This window comes from Plectropomus leopardus, chromosome 1, assembly GCF_008729295.1.
Source record: "Plectropomus leopardus isolate mb chromosome 1, YSFRI_Pleo_2.0, whole genome shotgun sequence".
Taxonomy (NCBI): Eukaryota; Metazoa; Chordata; class Actinopteri; order Perciformes; family Serranidae; genus Plectropomus; species Plectropomus leopardus.
Window position 1 is genome coordinate 7,062,124 of NC_056463.1, and position 24,281 is coordinate 7,086,404.

At 37.0% G+C, this 24,281-nt stretch overlaps 2 protein-coding genes across 3 annotated transcripts; one reads left to right on the top strand and one right to left on the bottom strand.

Annotated features, from left to right (window-relative positions):
• Positions 1 to 3,138: 3,138 nt before the first annotated feature.
• Positions 3,139 to 11,249, bottom strand: slc22a18 (solute carrier family 22 member 18). The gene is made up of 10 exons (XM_042490911.1): positions 11,094 to 11,249; positions 9,949 to 10,046; positions 9,250 to 9,395; positions 8,766 to 8,898; positions 7,463 to 7,575; positions 6,645 to 6,755; positions 5,742 to 5,842; positions 5,511 to 5,612; positions 4,593 to 4,713; positions 3,139 to 3,670 (listed from the first exon to the last, which is right to left on the bottom strand). Exons 1-10 carry the CDS (start codon positions 11,247 to 11,249, stop codon positions 3,483 to 3,485), a joined length of 1,269 nt encoding a protein of 422 aa, XP_042346845.1. The 3' UTR covers positions 3,139 to 3,482.
• Positions 11,250 to 11,280: 31 nt separating this feature from the next.
• LOC121946343 (very-long-chain (3R)-3-hydroxyacyl-CoA dehydratase-like) lies at positions 11,281 to 24,204 on the top strand. Of its 2 annotated transcripts, none has more exons than XM_042490900.1 (11): positions 11,281 to 11,339; positions 15,178 to 15,223; positions 15,443 to 15,516; positions 16,365 to 16,529; positions 17,649 to 17,700; positions 17,855 to 17,965; positions 19,151 to 19,278; positions 19,937 to 20,049; positions 20,130 to 20,236; positions 20,350 to 20,481; positions 22,042 to 24,204. In XM_042490900.1, the coding sequence occupies exons 1-11, from the start codon at positions 11,310 to 11,312 to the stop codon at positions 22,116 to 22,118; spliced, it is 1,035 nt and encodes a 344-aa protein (XP_042346834.1). In that variant the 5' UTR covers positions 11,281 to 11,309; the 3' UTR covers positions 22,119 to 24,204. The 2 variants fall into 2 exon arrangements, with proteins under 2 accessions (XP_042346834.1, XP_042346825.1); XM_042490891.1 differs by lacking the exon at positions 11,281 to 11,339 and adding an exon at positions 12,267 to 12,561.
• The last annotated feature ends 77 nt before the right edge of the window (positions 24,205 to 24,281 follow it).

Here is a 24,281-nt window from a genome sequence, read left to right on the forward strand (position 1 = left end):
AAAATAAGAAATGTTGTGCATTCCCAAAAATTAGAATGAGCTGTTAATATCATGGTTATATTAAGAGTCTGGTTACAGCCATTTAGGCTTGTTCAGTCCTATGAGAGCTGCTCATTGGCACATGGAGCAAAAAAAAAGGCTCTTTTTCCAGTAATAACATCCCCGGATCTATGGGTCCATGAGGCTTGCGCATGAGACTTACGGCGGCTGAGCACAGCCAAGTGTGTCTGAGCGGGTAATTTCCGCTGGTGGAGCGACAGCCCTCTGGTTTAGCACTTTGCTAACTTGACTGACAGTCTAAAAAATGTATTCTTGTGATTCCTTTAGACATAACAAATGTTATCAATCTGAATGGCTAGAATCGAGACATACTGATTTTGTCTTTTTCCCAATGTAAGTCAATAATAATAATACATTTTATTTATAGAGCCCTTTTCACAATACTCTAAGCGCTTAACAGAAACGAAAACAAAGTCAATTAAAGTCAATAAAACATACAGAATAAATAAAAACAAAAACAGTAAAGGCAAGGCAGAAAAGAATGAAATGTGCATAAATCAAACATTAAAAGCAGATTTGAAAGGGCAGGTCTTGAGGTGGGATCTAAATGTGTGGAGGTGCAGTCACGGACCAGCGGGCATCACATTACCGACCCGGATGGTGTAAACCACATTTGGCTACTATGTATAAAATTTGCATCAGAGCCGGGTACACTTCCTGGGGACCAACAGACTCTGCCATGTTGTTTTTACAGTAGCCCAGCATGTACAAATCAAACACATGCTCTGCATAGAGAAGTTTGCATTTTTGCATCAGCCACCTACTTAACCAGGGAAACTCAACTTGCTTTGCCGGGGAGCCACTTTTGCAATGACAGGAGGCCAGGGGCCGGACACAATATCCCCGCACAGGTCACGTGTAAGAAGGGGTGTTTGGATTTGAGGATATTCGGGGCTTAAACCGAACCTCTATTGGGGGGTCCGGGGGATCCTCTTCTGGCACTTTCTTTGATAAACAAGCTCTGTTTTGATGCTGTTTATGCATTCTGGCACTGTATTTTATTTTTTTAATCCTAGTGTGAATCCATTTATTTTCACTGTGAATTCAGAAATGGTTGGGGGGACACCCAGTACCCTATCAAGGCTGCAACTTGAATATTACTGTGCTAAATGCCTGGCATACAAGAAGAGTTTCAGTTGACAGCAATGTTGCTGCCTCACCGCTACATGCCATTAAATCCTACATGCTAGACCTTTTAAATCACTAAAGAAATATTGTGAAACCAAAATTATATTCCACAATAACATGTCTGCTTCTTGTATCCTAAATCTGATAGTAAAATGTTATATATATATATATTTTTTTTTTTAAATAATGCTTTGTTTCAAAACACAGATTCTTTATTTGTTGCAGTATTTCAAGGTCTGAATATCACAGTCAGATCTTCTCACGTAGCTGCTTTCGCCAAATATTTGGCCCAACAAACTGGCAAAGAAATCACACCAGTGGCATCTGTTTAAGGTGTAGCCTTGTCCATAATAACCTACCCCCTACTGATAAAATAAGATAATATTTATCTCAGATTGCTGGATGTAATATTTCAAAAACAGCAGAAACAATGAAGACACCTGCTGCAGATTTTGTGACATCACTTCAACATGCTGCAGCTTGGCAACTGCAGGGGTGGGCTGCAGTACGTCATTTGTTTTTCTGTTTTAATATTTGTTAATACATATTAGGGTTGACATGCTGAGCATTAGATCCTTTATTTAATTATAAGTACTGATACAAAATTCTAAAAGTACTCCATTACAAGTAAAAGTTGTTTTAAATATTCTATTTCAGTAAAATTATCCCTAAAGGCACAGTTTGCCAAAACATACGTTTTGTATTTTATAATCTCATTAAATTTTTAATGTTAAATTTGAATGTGAAAAGCTTGCTTAGCTAGATTAGATGTATAAAATAACAGAAAATGGGAAAAAATATACAGCAGGGTTCCCACAGCTAAAGGCACGTTAGATTTAAGACTAATTAAGATTTTTTTAATGCCACTTTGAATGGAATTGAGGACAAACAGCAACAACTTGAAACTGCATCAGTCACATAAAAGTTTGCCCAAATGCTTCTTGTTATGTAAAACATGACTGTTTTTGTCTCATGGCAGAGACAAAGGTAGGACAGATCTGGGAAGTACCTGCTGTTTGTTTTGATTCATTGGTGAGTTTGTTTCTTACTCTGCCTCAATTCCCATCATACTGAGTTTGAAAAACTTTTAGCAAAAAATATGCAGAGCCTTATATACATCGCCTTGTACCAGTGTTTCCACCACCAAAACTTTGGTTAAATAGTAAATTGCTCTGATCGCCTGCCAAAAACAAAATATGTGTTGTTCATTCTGCTATCCTTATCTGGTAACATTACTGCGAGAGGCATTTAGTAAGTCAAAGGAAAAATAATTGATTTTACCATTTATTTTGAGACTTTAGAAACACAACATCCAAAACAAACATGATAAAATAATAAAATCCTACTTTTGAAAGATTAATTTAAGGCATTTTGATACCAATTAAGTCCTTATATTTGGGTTAACAAAGTCAATGCTTTTTAAAACCTTTTAAGGTTTTAAAAAGCTGAGTAAAAGTAGTAAAAACTTAACCTGCAATACAGTACCGGTGCTGGCTTTGTTGGTTCTGCAAACTGGGACAGAGAACAATTTCTATCTGCACAAACTGAATCCTTGTCTATTTTTTAATATTAAAGAGAAAATTCTCTCTGTCACTCTCATTTAAACTGAACTTCTGGTTCATACAAAACATGATGAAATCTCCTCTCAGCTGCATAATTCCAGTCTGATTCCATAGTTTTAATAGATGAAAAAGATGCAGGTGCCACTTTAGTGAAGTGGCCAAAATGTTCTATTAATAATAAATATATTTATATACTATATGGCTATTTTAGTCAGAGATAAACTTTTTGTTTCTGCCAAAAAAATCATGAAATTATTTCTACCATCATGATACACTTCTCTCTGAAATACAATACAAGAAGGTACAAAAATTAAATACATGTATTTTATTTAAAGAAAAACAATGACAAATAACAAAAATAAACTTTCATTAACAATAAATTTGATATAATTATTATTAACTAGGAGTGGTGTATATCAGTCTAATTTTAATCATTTTTGATGATATTAAATAAAATCTCGGTGCACTGATTTTAGTGCGACTTCTCTGTAAGTAATGAACCTTGGAAAACAAAAGTATCATCAGTTTAAATGGAGCATTTGGTGCCATCTAGTGGTTCAGTCCTGAGCCTCCGCCACAAATCAAATAGAGACTTGACCTCATTTTATCTTGTAAACCGCAGAGTAATTTAAATACATGTAACTGCTGAAATGATTGTCTCTAAAATCAAACACTGAATTTCCATCTTCTCTGTTAGTTTGTGGATAAATTGGGAGATGAAAAGAGGTGATTTTATTCCTTTTGCTTGTCTGTCTTCTCAGGGCGACGCTGCAGCAGGTACACAAACACAGCGACATTCACAACAAACTGGATCAGCCCGATAGAGGAGACGCCGTAGTTCACATACAAGAAGCCACCAATAGTTGGTCCGACTGTGCGAAGCAGAGATTGGACGGATGCACACAGTCCCAGCATCGTGCCTGAGTACAAGAGCAAAGCAGGTTCCAGTAAACAAATAATTTAGTGCATCTGCATTTTGAAGTTAGTTAATCCTCATATGGCTCACCTCATATCTGATATGAGGTGATCCAGAACTTTGGTCTCAGTCTTTTTACACCTTATATCGAAACATTGGGAATTTTAGTTTTACTTCTTTCCCTCCTTTTCTTTAAGTGGCTGTAATTAGTTGCTGTCAAAATAAGTGATCAAAATGTGGCTTTGCTGTGACTGAGCTGCCTGCTGTTCAGGCTATATATCACTAAGCAGGCATTTTTGTCCAAAAAAATCAGCAAAATGATTTTGTGGATTCTTAGGAATGCTTGCAAACCCCTATTCGTGCAGAAAGAAAATTATTTGGACAAACTTTATATACGTTTGACCAACAAAATCCTTTGGTCCAACTGATGTCATACCTCCAAGACATTGCTAGCTGGCGGCCAAAATGGGGAAACATCTTAATTTTGTTCCTTCACACCCAATATTTTACGACAAACACAGTGACGACCACCTCAATGATAAGATAAATGACAATATATGACTTGAGATCGCCCAGCTGCTGCTAACATTATATATGTTGGTTATGGAACGGGACTAGCCACAGCAGTTAGCATTAGCACTGAATTTGGGGTCTGATTATGTATTTTGTAGACATTCTCTGTTTTGGTTTTTGTTGTGTTGAGCTGACACTCATTTGGGCCTTATTCATAAAATGTTCATAACGTGGAACATCGTAATGTGGGTAATTTGCACCTGACCTGGTGTGCATGGTAGTCAAGCAGAAATTCACATGCGGATTATTTGTATATTCATGCCACATTTCTGCATCACACTTGTGAGAAACAGCTTTAACCGTTGTGTGGTTGTCGTGAATGTTGTGCAAGCAGAAAAGCAGAGTGGCTTCACCTGTGTCGGAGGACGGTACACTTTTGGTGAGAACGCTGTCTGTGATAATACCAAACACACTGAGAGAAAATATCATCGGGATGACAGTGAGGCAGAACTGGAACACGTTCTGCATGTAAGCCTGCAGAAAGAAAGAAATATTAATATAAAAGCATCTATGCAGGAGGTGCAAAAGAGAGTATTTTCATTATGAACAAATGCCAACCTGGTATTAAAAACAAAACTGTTATATGAACTCAAATACTTTTACCACTTTAGTCCATTTTTACACACATTCATGGTCACCAAAAGCTTAAAAACTCAAAAGTCAGGTAATCTCCTTACTTTTACTCTAGCTTCACCAGCAGGTTCAAACTTGCAGCTTAAAGAGAAATGTTTTAACAACTATTGTATGGTTTGGGAAGAAATACAAATCGGCTATATTTTTGTCAAAAATATGTGAAGAAGGCAATGAGCAACATAAGCCCAAAGAAATGATCCCCCAAAAATTAGCAAGAAATCTGTAAAAAGTACAAGAAAATTACCTTAAGAACTGCAAATAAAAAAGGGAAGTCAAAAACAAACAAGGATATGACCTAAAAGGTGCTAAAAAAGAATTAAAATTCTGTAACAATTTTAAATATATAAAAATTATCATTCTAAATGTAGTTTTATGGACATTTTTTCCTTGCTTTTAAAAAATAATAATTTTCTAAATCTACTATTTTCTTGCAATTGGCAGAACATTTCTTGCCACTGTCTTTTCCTGTGTGTTTTCAAAAGTAATTAAACCAATTTGCTCAGGGTCCAAAGGTTTACATACTCGAGAGAGGCGTCTGAACACAGCACAAGAAAAATGATGTCAATCCAGATTTTGAAGGGTTAAATGCTCCCCCAGCTCTGGTGTGTTTGTGTTTATGTGAGTGTTTTCATGCGTACCTGAGCCAGTCCCACCAAAGCAGAAACTGCGATGGACAGAAGCAGCAGCGAGTTCTCAGAATATTTCGCCGTCAGCCGACCGATCACTCCTCCCTGAATAACCTAAAAGAACATCCAGCTTTTACTGACCTCGTCTTACAGTCTGATATCTTCATGAGCTGCGGCACGTACAACATGAAGCACTGAAATCATAATCAACTTGTTTTGTATTTCAGTCTGTGTGACACTTACCATCGAGGCAATGCCAAAATAAGCCATCAGATAGCCATTCTGCTCCGGCTGCAGCTTGAAGAAGTCCATCGCAATGATAGAGAACATCACTTGGAAAATTCCTGCGGTAAAAGAGGAGCAGTTCAGTTTGATTTACAGAGTTTTAGTGCTTAAATTAAATGTCCAAAGATGTTCATATGTAACTCTATTGAACCCAAACTGAGCAGATCATTAATATTATTTCTATTATATGTACCAGTCAGTAAGTGGACTCTACACACATAGTCTCAAATAATCAATTGTGCAATGGAAACATATCTTCAATCCAGTAAATCACAATAAATCACCATGTAACTGCAGTGGGAGGCAACACAAAAGGCCCTTAAAAACAGTAACACTGATTACTGATTGACCATATTGTGCAACAGATTAATTATGGGAAAAAATACTACATTTAACTGTAATTCACTCTCAATCTGTTTTCTGATGCACATCAGAAATGAAAACCATCATATGTTGTTTTACGAAGACAAGATTTGACATGGAAAGTTATAGATATACTGTGGTAAATACCAATGCAGCTCAATGCAACAACAATGTTAAAAGTTATGTTAACAATATTACAAATTAACAGGTCAATTTCAGCTTTCTGCTGCTTTCAGTATACTGCTAAAATCCCAAAATTTAATTGACTTAAAAAAAATAAAAAACATTGATTACCACATTAAACTGAACACAAAAGGCACCAGTATAAAAAAGAATGATTTGTGTGCAGTTTCCTACTGAAAAGGCCTATCAACTAACAAAAACAACACAATGTGATTATCACACAAGTTGACATTGCAGTGATGATACTGCGACATCATGTGCAGTCCTGGTAACTCCGGTCGTGCATCTTTAATTAACCTCTACATTAACTCTCACCTGATGGCAAACCGGCAACTATCTTCACAACAAAAGTCCGCTTCACACCTGGAAACTTAATCAGCCTCGTGATCTCTCTCACGTTGAATATTGATTTGTCATTGTTTTCACCTGTAGAAAATTCAAAGAGAGAATAAAAATGATGTGATACCTCCCAGATTACATAGCGTGGGGGGGGGGGGGGGGGGGGGGGCGCGGTGGACCGGTTGCTGTGCATGCTGTGCAACCGGTCCATCCAGTGGCTGTTACCTGTTTGGTTACTTCAGAAGGTATTCAGACTACTTCACCTTTTGAAAACTTTATTGTGTTGTTAATTTAATTTTAAATAAACAAAACTGTAATTTTCCCCCATCATAAGCTGCACCAACAAGTGAAAACACATTTTTAGATGTTTTTACAAATATATCAAAAATCAAAACCTAAAATCTTTATTAAATACTTTTGCAAAAGTTATAATATTTTATAATAATGTAAAATAAGCAATAAATTATGATATTTAAAACACAGCCTGCAGTTTCAACCAATATACTTTTGGATTCTGGTTCAGTTCTGGATACATTTGGTAACTATGGAACTGTGTTGTGTTCACAAATTCAACAAGAAAACATTTTTGAATATGCTACCACTTTGATTTGTACCTCTGACTGTGCAGTGGCTGGTTAGTTGGTCAGCTGCAGCACATTGAATAGCACAGTTTTCTTTATTTTAACCCTCATTCCCCTGCCGGTGCTCAGGCTACCACCTGCTGATCAAAAAAATTCATACTAATTCCCAAACAGCTGAGAACATTAGGTGCAACAGACAGAAGTGTGCCTTACTCTCTTTGTTGGTTCCTGGAGTTTGAATTTTGGTATTTTTTGGAATAAACATCAAAACCAACAATAAACTGAAGGCACTCCCCACAGCACCAAAACAGGCAGTAAACGTCTCCCTGGGAAACACAAAGTAAAAGAAGTGTTAAGCAGAGGATATACTTGCTTTTAACTACACATTCACAGGCAGATAAGGGCTGCCTCACATATCTTGCATCTCTTTGGGGCGGTGGTTGTGTACTTCCTTAGAAATTAATGCTACGCTGTGTCCGCAAAATGCTCTAACAGTAGCAGCAATGTAGGGGCAGTATAAGGTGATGTAACAGGGTCAGAGGGCAATAGGCACATTGGAGGCAACAACAATGGCAGAATTTTTTGAAAACAAGTCAACATATCGAGTCTGCAATTTCCTACATTTGTGCAATGTGTCATTTCCACTGCACAGTGACAAAACAGCTGACGACAGATCCAAATGTGAGACTGTTGTTATGGTATGTTTGCATCATGCAAATCCAAGGTTTTATACAGTCTGAGTTAGGGCTGGGTGTTGTTAAAAAAATTCTGAGTGACAGGGCTGACTCAGTCTAGCCGTTTAGTTATTGATGTGAGTTTGTTGGGATCGTTTTATGGCTCAGTGTTGGATGTTAGCTGCTGCTGCTGTGTTAGGTGTGCTTGCAAGGTGTTTGCAAATTTTGCTGATCTGGCCGGGAGTTGGGACGGTCTGGATTCAGACTCCAGGAACAAAAAGCATTGAATGCAGTATCATTTGACTGGACACATTATGATACTACTTGAGTTGATAGGTATCGAGTACCAATACTCAGCCCTAGTCTGACTTCTCTAGTGTAGAATTTACCGGTACCTACGTAGATAAGTATGTGAAAAATTCCATTCATGACGCAGTTTTTCTATGCAAACACATAGTTAAAAAGCAAGTATATCTCTGGCCTTAGGTGGACAACATTTTGGACATTTTAGGTGTAATATAAATATAGCATATGTAACAATTCTGCACACAAATAATTACAAATGAAACATTTCAAAGTTTGTCGTTGTCTTTTTTCATTGCATTTCCATGTTCAGTGAAAGTTATAGAAAGTTAAAAAAAAAGCAAAGTTTGTGATGATATGAAACATTGACATTTAAAAGGCAGCCAAAGTTTATCTCAACTTGAGTATCCTATCCATCCCTTAAAACTTTGTGACTGGATGTTTCTCATAATAATGACCTTTAATCCACCTTTCTACTCTGCAGTAACCCACTCAATCTAAACTCATTCTCCAACAAACACACACACAGTGACTCTCACCCGTAGCGTGTGTTAAGATGGCCGCCCAACGTGGAGCCGATTATCATACCGACACCAAAACACAGACCTATTTTAGATAAAGCATCCGCCCGTTTTTCAGGTTCTGAAAGGTCTGTGACGACCATCTGAGACGCTGCAGGTAGAAGAGGAATGAAGAGATAAAAGCACGTAAAACTGCATTAATTTTATGTAAGTATGTGTTTCAAATGCAGGAAAATATTGCTTATTAGCCAGAAGTACACAGTTAAAACGTCAATGACTCAACAAATTGTCTTAAGTAGTCAAGAAAGACAGATATTGAACATTTCTCAGTTACAAAGGGGAGTGTTTTAAATGCCTCAATTCGAATGCTTCACTAAACTTAACCACAGAATACAATTGGGGGGGGGTACAGTGATTAATGAATGATTCATCTCTAACAAATAATAATCTTGGTTTGAAGTTTAAAATGTCAGACTGAGTGAGCAGGATTGCAGGTGTTTACCAGGTAGGACATGCATGAAGACAGTGGGAAGTTTGTGGATGAACAGCATGGCAGGATGCTCTGCGATGGCCAGCAGCAGAAAGAAAACCACTGTTGAAGAACACGCCAGAGACAAAGCAGCTCGTGCTCCAAAAATATCTCCAAACCTGTCGAAACAACAAAACTGCAACCATGAGTTAGTTTTCATGTATTTATTTATTTTAAACGTGTAAAACAAGATAGAGAAACGACTATACAAACAAGCAGATGGACAGTAAGTAATACTTACTTTATAAAAACATAAAGCAAAGGAAATGGTCAAACACATGATGACTTGGTTTACATATTTGAAAAAGAGTGAGAAGAAGTGTAAACTTATTTAATCCCACCCCTACTCCTTAGGTCATTAAATTTTAAATAACTGCTTCCTTATTAATTTAAAACTATACTCTAATTAACAAAACATATATGCATGCACCAACATACCCCAAATCAAATCAACTAGTTTACATTATTATTTGTAGAAAGAAAAGAAAAGAAAAAAAGAGAAAGATAAACTAGGGAAAAATATTAAGTAACCGAATAAATAAACAGAAACCACTGGTGAAAACTGTGTAGGTCACTAATGTTGGCAAAACAGCAGCGTTTCTGATAAATCAATAATAATGTTCCTGTTTTTAAAAGTAGCTATAACTGAAACTTTTTTTGTGTTGTACTCACCGTCCAAACATAGGACCCCCAAACAGCTGAAATACACCTACCATGGTTTGCAAATAACCAAACCACAAGGTGTCAAAGCCGAGCTTCTTTGCCAAATACTAAAGGGAGACACAATAAAAAAATACAGATTGAAAACCACACAGCCATCTACAGCATGTGAACACGCTCACTGCAGGTATGATCCAGACCTCAACTGATTTTTACAGCACAGCTCTGCAAACGTCTGCATGTGACACTCACCTGGCTAATGCATTTCTCACCAGATAAGAAAACAATCAAACGCCCCTGCCCCACACCTGACCTATGCAGCCTGCTGCAACTGGCCCCTGGCCTCCTTTAATTTTGCAAAAGTGGCCCCCAGGCAAAGCAAGCTGATTATCCCAGGGCCATGCTACGCCATCACATCATGCTGTTTGGTTTTGTCTTTTTCGCTGTTGGCGGGGTTATTGTTTTATCTTCTATCTATCTATTTTATGACATATATTTAAATATATAGATAGATTATATTAATTTTACTTCTTCAACAGCGCTGTGGCGTAACATGTCCCATTGCTCTGATTGGTTGTCGATCCATTAATTCTACCCTAAATAACGCAACTAGGAAATCAAAAATGAGCTGAAAAGCCTGCTGCGACTGGCCCTGGCCTCCTTTAATTTTGCAAAAGTAGCCCCCAGGCAAAGCTGAGTATCTCAGGGCCATGCTGCACCATCACACACACACACACATACATGCTGCAGTCTGTTAACATGTGCCCGTGGCTCTGCATGTAAATATATGTATATATATATATATATATATATATATATATATTGATATTATTATATTAATATATATGCTGCAGTCTGTTTACATGTGCCCATGAATCAGTGCTACGTAACATGTCCGGTTGCTCTGATTGGTTGTAGATCCATCCATCTACAGCCGTAGATAACGCCCCTAGTTAATCGAAAATGAGCTAAATATATCAGCCAGGCTTTATAATGTGGGCATGTTGCTGCAAAATAATGTAATCTTAGCAAAGACAACTACTGTAAGCGTGTCATATAATACACACGATCACTCTTAAACGCTACATATCATCTTTAGTTCGGGTTTTCACGTTCATGGCAGGCACGGAAATGTCAGCTTCCTCAGAGATACTCACAGGAGTGACAGAAAACTGTATAAACATCCATGTGATATCCAAAGCAGCGAGGAGGTAAACAATGTAAATGATTTTCATCCTCTTGGACTGATCAGTAACGTTAGCTTGAGGTGAAGCTCCGGTGATTTCCTCGTTAGTTTCTCTTCCTCCACCCATGTTGCTTCTTGTAGAAAATCACTGGTAACGTCACAACAAATAGTTGACCTAAAAGTCAAAATGCGGAAGAATCGAGGTATGTATGGTCAGGTAAAGTACACTTTAACCCGGTGAACTCCTTCATAGGTAATCTAACGTTAGCTGTACTTTGGAACCGAAAGGAAAGGCGACAAGGAGGCGTTACCGAGGTACATGTTAGCTACTTACTAAAAATTTACCATAGATAATGTTCTGGATTAAGCTTTGTTCATTAGACAGCTGCATTTATCACTGATATAAATATTGTACCGTAATTAAGAACCGAGTGAACTTAAACGTCTCTTAACTAAAGTCCAACCGAGGATGTTGAATTTTTTTTTTGTTTTCTTTTTTACAGTGAGGCGTTCAAGTACGCCTAATAAAATTGTACTTTTATTTTTTTGTAAAGTTATTTAACTTTTTGAGACCTGAGCATACCAGCTTGATTTCAAAAAAGGCAATGAGCAACTCAACAAGATAGGGAAAATTTAGTAAAAATCTGTAAAATAAAGCAAAATAGAAAAAAAAAAACAAAAAAAAACAATGAAAGACCCAGAAAGAATGCAAGACAAATATCAAAGAATGATAAAATAGAAATATTTATACTTTCTGTAACATACTTTTAAATATATAATTATAATAATTAGACCTAAAGTTGTTTTCTTTACATTTTATAACAAACTACCAATGCTACAATAAAAAAAAACCCACTGTCACAAAAAATGGCACCATGCCACTGTGGCATAGCATATTTATATTATATGTATTATATAAATACCTGTATTTATTATGTTATATATTTATGTATTATTGCATTAGTTATGTTTTACTTATATGTAGGTTTATTTATCTATCTATCTATAGGTAACTTATCTTTTTTGTTTGAAATGGCACATCAGGCACAAATTATTATTTCAAGCAAAATATTTTAATATGTTTTAGATATCTTTAAACATGTTTGGGGGATCTTAAAAAAAACTAATCCAGCGCTCAAGTTAGCAGACTTTTATTTTGAAGCGACTGTATGATTCTTATTTTGAAGTCCGTTAGCGCCCTCCTCCCGGAAGTATGCCCCGTCGTCTGCTGTGACATCCTCCACTCTGTTATCTGTGTGGGGGATGGCAGCCTGCTAGAAGACGACTCCAGTGCATCAGTTTGAGTTGTATTTTCCTCATTTTTATAGCATGTAGATGTCAGAAAACTCAGAGTGACAATGCATATCCTTACCCCGCATGTGTACTGGGCTCAGCGGCACGGAGAGATCTATCTCCGGGTGGAACTGAGCGATGCAACGGTAGGACAAGTCCACAACATCCAACCGGCTTCTCTCAGCTTAAACTCACTCAGAAATGTCGTTTACTGCTCAACCAATATGCTTAAATGCTTCTAAACTTTATTTTATTTCTTCTGCGTGTGTAACGGTAGCTAACGTTTAACGCGAGTGGCTAGCTTAACCGTTAGCTAGCCTTAGTGATGATGCTCGTGGCTAAAATGACCTCTAACGTTGAGCTTATCTGTTAGTTAATGGTCATAAAAATGCTAATATCAAGACACAATTCTCCAGTGTTCACAAAGTTATGTTTTTGTGTTTTTTTATCTGCTTAATAAGCACTATTTAACACGAATTGATAATTATTTATTGTCTGTCGCTGTTCATTCAACGCTAACGGTTATTTTAAAATGTCTTTAACTAGTTAGCTGTCTGAATTAACGCCTTAAATTAATCCTTTGAGACCTGGAGTGACATTACTTTTCTTTAGCTGCTTTCAGATGCCTTTCACAAGTGTTTACGTCTTTGAACCATGAGCAAATTGGGGTTTCTTTCAAAAACATAGGGGGGAAAAAAGACAGTGAGCAACTTGGTAAAAAAAAATCGCAAATCGCAAGAAATTAGTAGATGTAGATTTTTTTTTAAAAGCTAGGGGAACTGTGTAGAGAAAACTGTATTTACAATTCACAAAATTACATATGTAGAATTATGGTACGGAATTAGTATCTTTTAGCACTTCTTTGGTCTTTGCCTTGGTTTCTACTTTCTTATTCTTTATTAAATTTTAATTCTTAATTTAATTTTCTTGTTCTTTATACTCTTTTTTGCTAATTTCTTAAATTTCGTAAATTCCTTTGTTGTTACACATCCCCTTCTTCCCATTTTTTTCCAAAGAAATTGACAGCTGTAGTTTGACTTCCTTATATATTGTAACTGTGCTACTGAACCTCAACAACTATACTAAACAAATTTGATTATCAGCAGCAAGTATACAAGATACCAAGCCCTGCGTAATAAAAAAAACAAAACACACACACACGCTAATGTATTAAAAAGTTTTGGGTAAGCCAGTGAAGACTTGTATTAACACCATAGCAAATTGGCTTGATTTCTTTGAAAAACATGGAAAGAAGGCAATGAGCAATAAGAAAAGAAATGACCCAAAATGAGCAAGAAATTAGTTATAACTACAAGAAAATTACCTGAAAATTAGTTTTAAAGAAAAAGAAGAAGAAAATGAAGGTGAACAAGACTTAGAAAAGGTGCTTGAAATTGCCGTAATTCTGTAATATAATTTTAAATTTGTAATTATGGCAATTACAAAAATAGCTTTCCCTAGCTTTTTTTTTTTAGACATTTTCTCCTAGCTTTTTTGTTTGTTTGTTTTTTAACCATTTTCTAAATCTACTTATATCTTGCAATTTGTGGAACATTTCCTACCAAGTTGGCCCTGCTTTTGAAAGAAATCAAATCACTTTGCTCTGTGTATGAAGGTTTAAATAAGTCTGAAAGGCATCTGAAAGCAGCACAAGAAAGGTGATGTTGCCCCCAGTTTCAAAGGGTTAAGAATTATTTGCGTTAATATGGGCGGATGTATTTACCTAATCATGTAGCCTGTTACTACCTACATTTCATTCTGCTGGCTGTTTGTTTGCATTAGTAACATGAAATACAGGTCCTCCTCCTCCTCCCCCATCCAAGTCCTGCATCTGTTTTACAGTTGTCTTATAAAAGATGCATGGCTGTTAATGGTTGTTCTGGATCTTGTTTAGCCTCTTAAGGTTTCATGGTAACTGAAACAAGCTGACAGAAGAACACCTGTCATGCTGCACAGTTTAAGCCCATCTATTAGCAACGAAAGACTTCATATAAGAGACTTGTCGTGCAATACAAGTAATAAGCAAAGCGTTACAGTCTTGAAATGTCCTTAAAGTCGTACCAACACTTTCATGATGGCATGATATGTGCAGGGCCGTTGTAACAGACTGTTTTGCTTAAGTTAAGAGGGTCTAATTATTTGGCTGTTTATGTTAAAGGATAAGTCTGATGATACACTACCTTTTTCCAGACCAAAACCAACGATGAATTGATTCTACTTACATGTGTTGTCAGTGTAGCCAAAGCCTGATTGATAAATCTTTGTCTTTGTGCAATAGAGCTCCACTGTTGTTCAAAAACTCACATACACCACCTTACTGCCTTAATTACGCACAAAAGCACCAAATGTGTATTAATTCACTTCCAAAAATAGTCTTCAACAAATTCTTTATTTATTCTGATTTGAGTAACATTTGTTAAAGGCTACAGTGCTCAACTGTTTTAGAATATCCGGCTTCTTTAGAATGAATTTCACTTTATATTTGTGACCTGTAATTTTTTTGTTAGTCAAAATTGTATTCATTTTAAGGACAATCAAATATACTGACTTTTATACTTTTTACAAAAATACAAATCATATAGATATAAAATGATCCACAGTCAGAAAAGGGGGAAAAATAAAATAAAATAAAGCCAAATTGGACAGACAAAACCAAAAAAACAGTTTTTTTAAATCCCCCGTTTTCATACGTTTCACATGTTATGTGATGTTGAAAAGAAACCTATGCCCTTGGTTGTGAAGACTGGTATTGTGTCTTTCAGAATCTCGACATCAGCTTGCAAGAAAATAACACTCTTCAGTTCAGAGGTTGGTATTTATATTTGAGCATCGAGACGACAATATTGTTGATAATAACCATCAAGGAGAAGTTGCTCAGTTGCATTATGACAGTTTTACAGTAAAATATTGTAAAATTCTTCCCAAACTTTCACTTTATTCTCCAGGTTAATTATGATTGCAATGTTTGCATGAAACAATGCAAAGATTTATACTTTTATAAAACATAATGTTGATATTGTTCCACAGCACAGGGACATGGAGCTAAAGGAGATAATGAATACGAGTTCAGTTTGGAGTTTCTGGAACCTGTTAGACCAGAGGTATTGATCTTTTATTCAACTATTACTGATCTTTTACTAACTGTGACAGTGGTTATGTTCAAAATCAGTGTTTTTGTATCTTTATGATATGATTTAAATTAAATGGTTGGGTAGAATTAAATATTTGATGAGTTTCCTTCCCTGGTATTAACTTTTTGCTGCACTTGTCTGTTATCCCTTATTGTGTTATTGTGTTACCTAATAGCTACACATTTGTCACTTGTTAAGATGAGTGTAAATGTTGGACCCAGAAGAGGTGCAGATGTCAGTGTGGTCAGCCCGCACCTTCCAGTATTACTTATACATAACTGGAAATTAATATTTAAAACAAGATTATGACATTTCACCAAAAACACAGTTAAGACTCAGCAGATGTTTTTTGTGTAGTTTTACTTTTTGTACAAAAAGTAATAATTTCATGTAATTTTCTCTTGCTGTTCAGATGAAAAATTTTCAGTTTTATCATAACTTCAATATATGAACAACTGATGATGCATCATAGCGCTGATTGAGCTCTCAAGTTGAACGCTGATTGAAAAATGCCTCCCTTCTGAAGAGAGGCCTGATTAGCTGGTACAGCATCGCCCAGGATATTCACTTTATTATTAGAGAATTTATTTCTCAGACAAAGAGCTGCTGCTTTTTATTCCACTGACTCAACTAAAATTCATTTGTCCTGTAACCATCTAAGGTCAGTGACCGTCAGCAGCAGATTAAATGTGCTTACAGTATGAGTCAGAGTCTTCTTGTATTGGACACAGAAGTACAAACTGTGTTTGCACCACAACTATTCACATTGTGCCATCAGTGTCTCAGTAAAGGAAAAAATTCTAACTCCGTGTTTTCAGATCAGCCATAGGTCCACCCAGCGTCAGGTGGACATCAAGATCAGGAAGCAGGAAGAGCGCTGGTGGGACCGGCTGACGCTGCAGGAGAAGAAGCCTCTGTTTTTGGCTCCTGACTTCGACCGCTGGCTGGACGAGTCTGATGCTGAGATGGAGCTTCAGGCTAAGGTAGGAATTTGAAAAACGAGCACATTAAAGTAAGTCCACAGTGAGGAGAGATTAAAATGTTGTCTGGCATGAAAAAGGCTTTTGTCTGTTTATGCAAACTGGCATGAGTCTGTTGTGAGGGCAACAAAATGAGCTCTTTGTGAGTGTTGAGTTTTATGGGATTAGTATAGACTTAGTTTGGATAGTTAGTACGGCTAAGAGAAAAGAACCCAAGGTGAAGCTTTTTAGCTCCAGCTCAGTTTCTTATGCTCAGTCTTACAAAGTCTCCCCACAAAACTTTGCATCGCTTATTGTGGTTTGGTAAAGTTGAACTCGAGAAAGATGTAATATCCGATAAGCTTCCTGACAGTTATCTTCTTCACGTCACGCTAATTTTAATCCTTCCTGTACATGATTCAACATAGCCACCTCACAATTTTTAAAGTAGTAAAACATAGGGCATATTATGGGATTGCTGTATCACTTTCCCGAATTTATCCAATAAAATATGGTTTGAAATTAAACAGAAGTTGGAGAGCAACATTTATGTGTTTTAGAATCATGGATGTATGTGATCCACTCCTTATATTTCTCTGAATGGTTCGGCTTTGATTATTTCAGCCAGTCTTCTCTCTATTTGTAACTATTTTCATTTTTAATTTTTGCCCCCTCAAAATTTATTGATTGAAATACAAAATATTCCCTGTCTGTTCAGTCACACCAACTCATTGTTTGTTTTTTTTGCTCCACTGTAAACATTTTAATTTTGGTTTATTTCACACTTTCTTATTGTGCTTTTCTAATTAAAGTTAGTGAAAATATCTGCTATTGCTGTGAAAATAGCCTTTGAATACACATTATTGAATTTAGAATCTGTCTTTTATTTGTAAATTTATTTCTGGTAAAACTGTGAGTAAAACTTTTTTATGAATCATGACTTTTTAAATCATGAAATAAAACAAATAAATGAGTCAACTCCTCTAGATCTAGTGAGAAATTTGAGATATGCTAATTTATATTCACCATATTAAAACAAGTAAGGATAGGAGTAAATATTAAATTAAAAAACAATGTAGAAAAACAGCATAGAACATTGATATCATTGAAAACTAAAATTCTGATGGTGTGATTTTTTTTCAGGAGGAGGAGAAGATAAACAAGATAAGTGTGGAGTCAAGAATTCGTAAAGACCGTGAGTAACACTGACCTCCTCAGTAGAAAGCATCAAAAACTCACAGAAATGTTTCTAATATGAACTATGTTGTCATAGACATCTGCTATCCTGCAGGAGTTGTTTTAGCAACATTAGCATCAGTTAACTTGTTTTATTTTCTTCTCTTCCTCAGCGTACCTCGGGCTCAAGAAAGGGTACTTGTTTATGTACAACCTGGTCCAGTTTTTGGGATTCTCCTGGATCTTTGTCAACATGACAGTTCGGCTCTTCATTCTTGGTCAAGGTTTGTAAAAAAACAAAAAAAACACTGTAGTCAATGGAGTGATATCCAGGTTATCTGCCACGAGAAGGCACAGTAGTGTGCAGAGAATAATTATGATTGGCCAAAGTAAATTTGTCTATTAAAGTTTCTAACCAAACTAGTGCACTGTTACAAGTATAGAGTATTACAGTAGTAAAACATGCATTTTATTATATATTCAAATATTTGCATTTGTTATTTTGTTACTGACAGTTATTTGGTCTTGAACGTGCCGACAATTCTCCTTCTGCCAAAACCAAAGTGTCATCGGTGAGGGAAACCTGTGAGGTGAAGCTTGGACTGTGCAGTCATTGGGTTACATGTAGAGTATCAGACTCTGTTGCACAAACTGGAGAAATCTGCAAAATGTTTGTGTGTGCTGGAGCTGTAGTCATTCTGTGGAGTTAAATGATAATTCCAGTTTATTACAGCTTCAGTCTTCATTTTGTAGTTATTTTTCAGCTGTAATGTCAGCTGTGATAGCATTGTACTCACAAAGGTAACTATTGAGATCTGGGAACACATCACTATCATCACAGTTAAATCCATATGGACAACACATTAGCTTATTACCTTAACCACTTTATTAGGAGGTCAAATGCAAAGTTAGCTCCCATGAAAAATCTCCTTGCAGAGAAACGAAACCTGCTTGAGAAAATGACTCTATCACAGTTTATTTTTAGTCACCACACTGTCAGTTACTGTGCTCTTGTGCTTTATTCAGTGCATCACATGAACCTCTATAAAGTGAAAAGAAAGGCACTCAACATGAAACAGTTAGTAAAATCAGAACGGGCAGACTGTAAAAAGGGATTAAACAACGATAAACAACAGAAAAAAATGTACTCTCTAATAGCTTTTAAATAATATGTACTAAATAATTAATAAACAAAATAATAAGTTGTTTTGGGGTGAGTGTTTATGAACACAAAAACAGACGGTCATAATTAGCACCGCTGTGCAGTAAATAAAGCAAACAGGAGAGAGGGAGAGAGGTCTTTGTTTTTGTTTGTGAGGAGCTATTCACAGATGAGCTCATTTGAATAGGAACAGGAACAAGACTACACAGCAGGGATTTGTTTTGCAAATGATGAAGATTATGAATAGTGGCTCATGTAATGTTCTGTTAAATTATGTCTGTTTGTTTGTTTCTCTCGCCCTCCACAGATTCGTTCTATGATACTTTCCACACCACGGCTGATATGATGTATTTCTGTCAAATGATGGCTGTGCTCGAGGTCATTAATCCCTTGTTGGGTCTGGTTAAGACTGGATTTTTTCCTGCTATGATACAGGTGATATAGTGCTTTAAATAGTTAATTTTTGAAAATTATTTACAGATATGACCAAAATTATGTGGACACCCTGACATTGCAACATCATGTGACATTTAAACATCCAATTTAATGCACCAAAGTGACTTATTGAGCAAGCCCACTCTTCATCAGAGTAGATTTACAATGCAAGCTATTATTTTAAATACATATCACCCAGCCCAGTACATAGGGGGTACAGCAGGGGGCTCAAAACCCAGCCTTGGGGTGCTCCAGTGTAAAGGATGAGTGTGGAAGAGGTGTGTTTACCTACTCTTGATCCTTGGATCTGCTTGTCAGAAAGTCAATGATCTACATACGACAGTAAGGTTTACTGGCCAATTTAAAAGTGTTGGATTTGTTTGAGGTCAGAGCATAGTGCAGGGCAGTCAAGTTCTTACACAAAGTCTGAAAATCAGTTCTTTATGAACCTGGCTTTGTGCTCATGGTCATTGTCCTTTTAGAAAAGGATAATTGTCTTTTTGAAGCAGAAAGGGGCCTTCCCTAAACAGTTGCTGCAAAATTGGAAGAACATTATTGTCTAAAACAACACTGTATGCTGCAGCGTTCAGTCTGACTTCATTTAACTACAGTGTGGTTAGTCTGAGCTCTGTTTTTCCTCTGCTCTGTGATGTTGCAGGTGGCAGGGAGGAATGTCATTCTTTTCGTCATCTTCGGCAGTCTGGAAGAGATGCAGAACAAACCTGTTGTCTTCTTTGTATTCTACGCATGGAGCACCATCGAGATCTTCAGGTGTGCTCACCTCCCCTCTCTGGTCAAGTCAACATTTGGTGTTATCAGCTGTAACATCACTTCTTCCTTCTTTACATCAGGTATCCTTTCTACATGCTGGCCTGCATAAACACAGAGTGGAAGTTGTTAACATGGCTGAGATACAGCCTCTGGATCCCTCTGTACCCGCTCGGCACTGTGGCTGAAGGTTAGTGACTAGTTTGACATCCTTACTGAAAAAATAACGGCACAAACCAAAGTTTGAGGCAAGTGCAAGGATAACACACGTTAGTTGATGCTGACATTTGCCTTTTTTTTCAGCGGTAGCTGTGATCCAGTCCCTTCCCATCTTTGATGAGACGCGTCTGTTCAGCCTCCGCCTGCCTGCGCTGCTGGGACATTTTTTAAGCTTCTCCTACGTTCTGCAGCTTTACCTGGTCCTCATGTTTCTGGGTGAGACATCCACTGACACACTGCATATCCTCCAGCATCTTAAACACATGACATTGACACATTTCCACTGCATGGTACAGCTCAACTCGATTCGGCTAGGAGCCAGGAATGTTTCTGAATTTCCTTTTTTCACTGCGAATAGTTCTTCTTCAATGAGGACGGGATTCTCATCGCATAGCTAAGCTGCCGTGATAATGCCCTCTGCCCAAACAGCAAAGTATGAAGAATTCGGTTGAGATTACTTTGTGCTGTGTTCGCTTGTGCTAATGGCGAAGAGAAGAGCAGGAATAGGTCACAGAGACGGTCCTTCAGCGCTGCATCGAACAGCAGCAACAGCTGATCGTCTGCAAACAGCAGTTGCTGCCTCCAACATCAGCATAACAAATAGATTCTAACATGCAGGGGAAACCCAGAAAACCCTCAAGGGGCTTGACAAGTGAGGTTCCCCATGAAACTATCATTTAGTGCATACAGTCTCATAGCATTGATAAGAAAAAGTTGTTTGAATTGTTTAAAAATGTATGTACATATAGGCCATAATAGAAAATATTAGTTAGAAAGGACAGGCAGATGAACACAAAGACAGTTATGTAAAGAAAAAGAAGAGCATTTAGTACAAAGCTGCCATGAAATCAGGTATTTCATTTCAAAAACAGCCGTGAAATCCAAGAGGGACGTCACTGGTAGCCTGACTATTTAAAAATGGCGGGTTTGTGTAGGCTGTTTATGTTCTCTGACCTATCAGCAGTGTGCAGTGATTTTACTCCACCCTCTAGCACTGCCTCACCCTGCTTGAAACGTCTGCTGCTAGTGCTGTCAAAAAAAAGTACTATTGATAACTTTTGCGGATGTAAACCTCAAAAAAGCAAGTTGCATTAAATTCAGCAGTGCCATCCGTACCTTTCACAGAAGATGCTGCATCATGTTACACGCACAAGCCTTGATAATGTCATAGGGAGAGTTTCACAGCCAGTGGCTCGAAATGCGTTGTCCGTCAGATTTGAGTATGGAGATCTGGGAGCTGTTAGGATGCAGGGAAGTTTAACATATATGTAATTTACACACTCTACCCACATTATTATGAAACAAAATGGGTTGAATGTCAGCAAAGAATCCTTGTAAGCAACAGATTTGTTCACCATTTTTGATTTTAGCAGCTGTTCACTGTGATGAATTACCAAACCCAAGCATGCTCAGATGCTTTGTGCATAGATTTTTACAGTATAATGAATGTAAAAAGAAGACAGCACTTCATATAAGGTACATACAGATCTAAAATAACAAAGATCTACGCTATGACATGTTTTTTTGTTGTTGTAGTTTTTTAAGATTGTATTTTTGGCCTATTTTTGGATAACTGTGATTTCATTGGATTTTCATTATACTGTGCAAATATGTCTCTGGAACGCTGTGGAGGAGTGAATGAATTACTAGTGTGGTGCTGTGCAAATGGGCTGCTGTGTGTTTCTCATGTGCTGTTGGTGTGTGCAGCCACCTGATGTGACAAACATAACAACTACTGTATCTAAGTAATATTGACAGGCTTCCTCTCCTCCTCAGGACTCTTCATCAATTTCCGTCACCTGTACAAGCAGAGGACGAGACGCTACCGCTCGAGGAAAAGGAAAGTCCACTAACTCATCAGCACTTGTAGTTTCCACACACCCTGAACTGCTGTCCACTTAAAGATAAAGCAGAGGTTTTCTTCTCCTCCAACTGCCTTTCCTCATCCTTATACTCACGCACTGATGTTGGAGTTCTGGTCCCCTTTATTCCTCCACTGGGTGAACTGTTAACATCCTGCAGGCCAAATCCTCTAAATCCTACTGTACCGCTCGACAACTCACTGTTGAGCAGTCATCAACTGAAAACACTGCACAGGGTGATCGAGTACTGTACCAGAACCATGTTTATTCTCTAAACTAGATTTCCGTCCATATCCGCAATTACCATCCAAGGTTTTGTTGTTTCTGAGAATTCATTTGAAATAACATGAATAATATCATGAATAACATGATTTTTCTTTGTTTTTTTTTGGTTTTTTTGGTATTATGGTAGGTGTCCGCAGGGGCACCTCCCAGAGTTGGATGCTTGATGGGTGTGCCACTAGGCCCGTGGGCTGTCTGCTCCCCAAATTGCAGATCTGACCAACATGGATGCTTTTTTCTTATATTACAAAAACTGTTCTCTGAAGTATGTCTCTGAAAACATTTGAGACGAGAAGTATGCCATGCAGTATCGTCATTTTAGATCGATAACAGTGATTTTAAAAGTTTTTCAAGAGTTTACAGAGACGGCAAGTCACACTGGATGCCCCTGATAAGCATAAAGTAGCCTACATTTATCTTTATACAAATGCGGAGTTAATGGCCCGTTTCTCAAAACGCAATACTGCATTACCAGAATGCATTGCTGAACTGCTTTGATGAAAAACCGAATGGGAAGCGTGGATTTGATAAGTCTTGTGACATGTAAAAAAGAGAGGGGTTTACTTTGAGCATATAGGAGTCATTATTTTTTGAGTATTAGATTATGTGGTTCAGGAAAACAATTTCTGTCTACAAACTCACTGCAACAGATATGCTACTTTCACTTTGTTAACATCTTTATGTTATTTATAAAATTATGGTCCTTGTTGGTTAAAAATAACATTGTTACCCTTAAAAAGACTCTTCAAAGCATGTTTTCGTTGTGCTTTTTGGCTATTTAACACAAAGACCCATCATAGTCAGCACACCTTTTTTTCATACTGATGTGTGTTAATGCATTTGAAAGCCAATGCGGTTTTGATACTCTTCCTGTTGTGTGTTCAAGGATGCTTCAGTATCTGAGAATATAGATTTCTTTTTTTTGCATCTTCAAAGATGCAAGAGATAAGTGTATTCATCCAGTCATCTCCCTGATGTTTTCTTGTTTTCTCCTGGGTTTTATTAGCTGAAAACACAGCCTGAAAACAAAATGTTTTTTGAATTATTGAAAGTCAGAACTTACTTCAACGCAACCTGAGAGTGTAAAAAATGTTCCTCCTTTCAGCAGCACAAAGACAGAAATCTCATGCAAGTTTCAAGTACATTCTGAAAGTTTCGATTCTGGAAAAATCCATCTGCAACGATGTTAAGTTAATAAGCTAAAACGCCACTTTTATGATTACGAATCCATTGAGAAATGTATTCACATGCCTTTGCATGAAAACACTGTGGTTCATAACTGTAAACTGTCAGTTTTGAATTTAAGCCAGAGGTGTGTTACCAACGCGAAACCTTGGATGACTGTCAGTTGTTCACTGTTTTATATATTAACAAAGCCATGCAAATAAGAGGGGAATATTCATCACTGCCTTTTCCTCTTACTGGCCTTTATTTTAGTTTTGTTGGTAACCTGCAACACACACCTCTGCTTGTACCTCATGGCCTAAAAATGTTTTGGTGATAACTTAATGAAAACCGAATGAAGTTAAGTTTTTTTGTCCTTTACAATCAGTCCACCTTTGAGCCTTTTCGTTATTTTATATATTTATATTTGTGTTTTACTGAAGATTTTGCTTGTAGTTTGTTTGTATGAGATTGCTTTTTTTGGGGTTTTTTTATTTTTAAAGGTGTGTTTTGGGAAGGATATGTGGACATACAGCTTGATTTAGATATTTTATTAAGACAAACAAATTGAACCTTGTTTGTAAGTCACAATTATGGTTTCCTGACAAAAAAATAAACATCATAGTTCATATTTTGGAAGAGGGGTGTATTTTATCAACTCCCTGGCAGCTCCACCCTCATGTCCATATATGGTCGTTTATTTTACCA

Coding starts and splice junctions, on each gene's coding strand:
- LOC121946343 (XM_042490891.1), top strand. CDS start 12,481: ATGCATATCCTTACCCCGCATGTGTACTGGGCTCAGCGGCACGGAGAG. Junction 12,562..15,177: donor TGGAACTGAGCGATGCAACG/GTAGGACAAGTC, acceptor TGTGTCTTTCAG/AATCTCGACATCAGCTTGCA. Junction 20,482..22,041: donor CCTGGTCCTCATGTTTCTGG/GTGAGACATCCA, acceptor TCTCCTCCTCAG/GACTCTTCATCAATTTCCGT.
- slc22a18 (XM_042490911.1), bottom strand. CDS start 11,249: ATGGGTGGAGGAAGAGAAACTAACGAGGAAATCACCGGAGCTTCACCT. Junction 9,396..9,948: donor GGGGGTCCTATGTTTGGACG/GTGAGTACAACA, acceptor TTGTTTCGACAG/GTTTGGAGATATTTTTGGAG. Junction 3,671..4,592: donor TGTACCGTCCTCCGACACAG/GTGAAGCCACTC, acceptor TCTTGTACTCAG/GCACGATGCTGGGACTGTGT.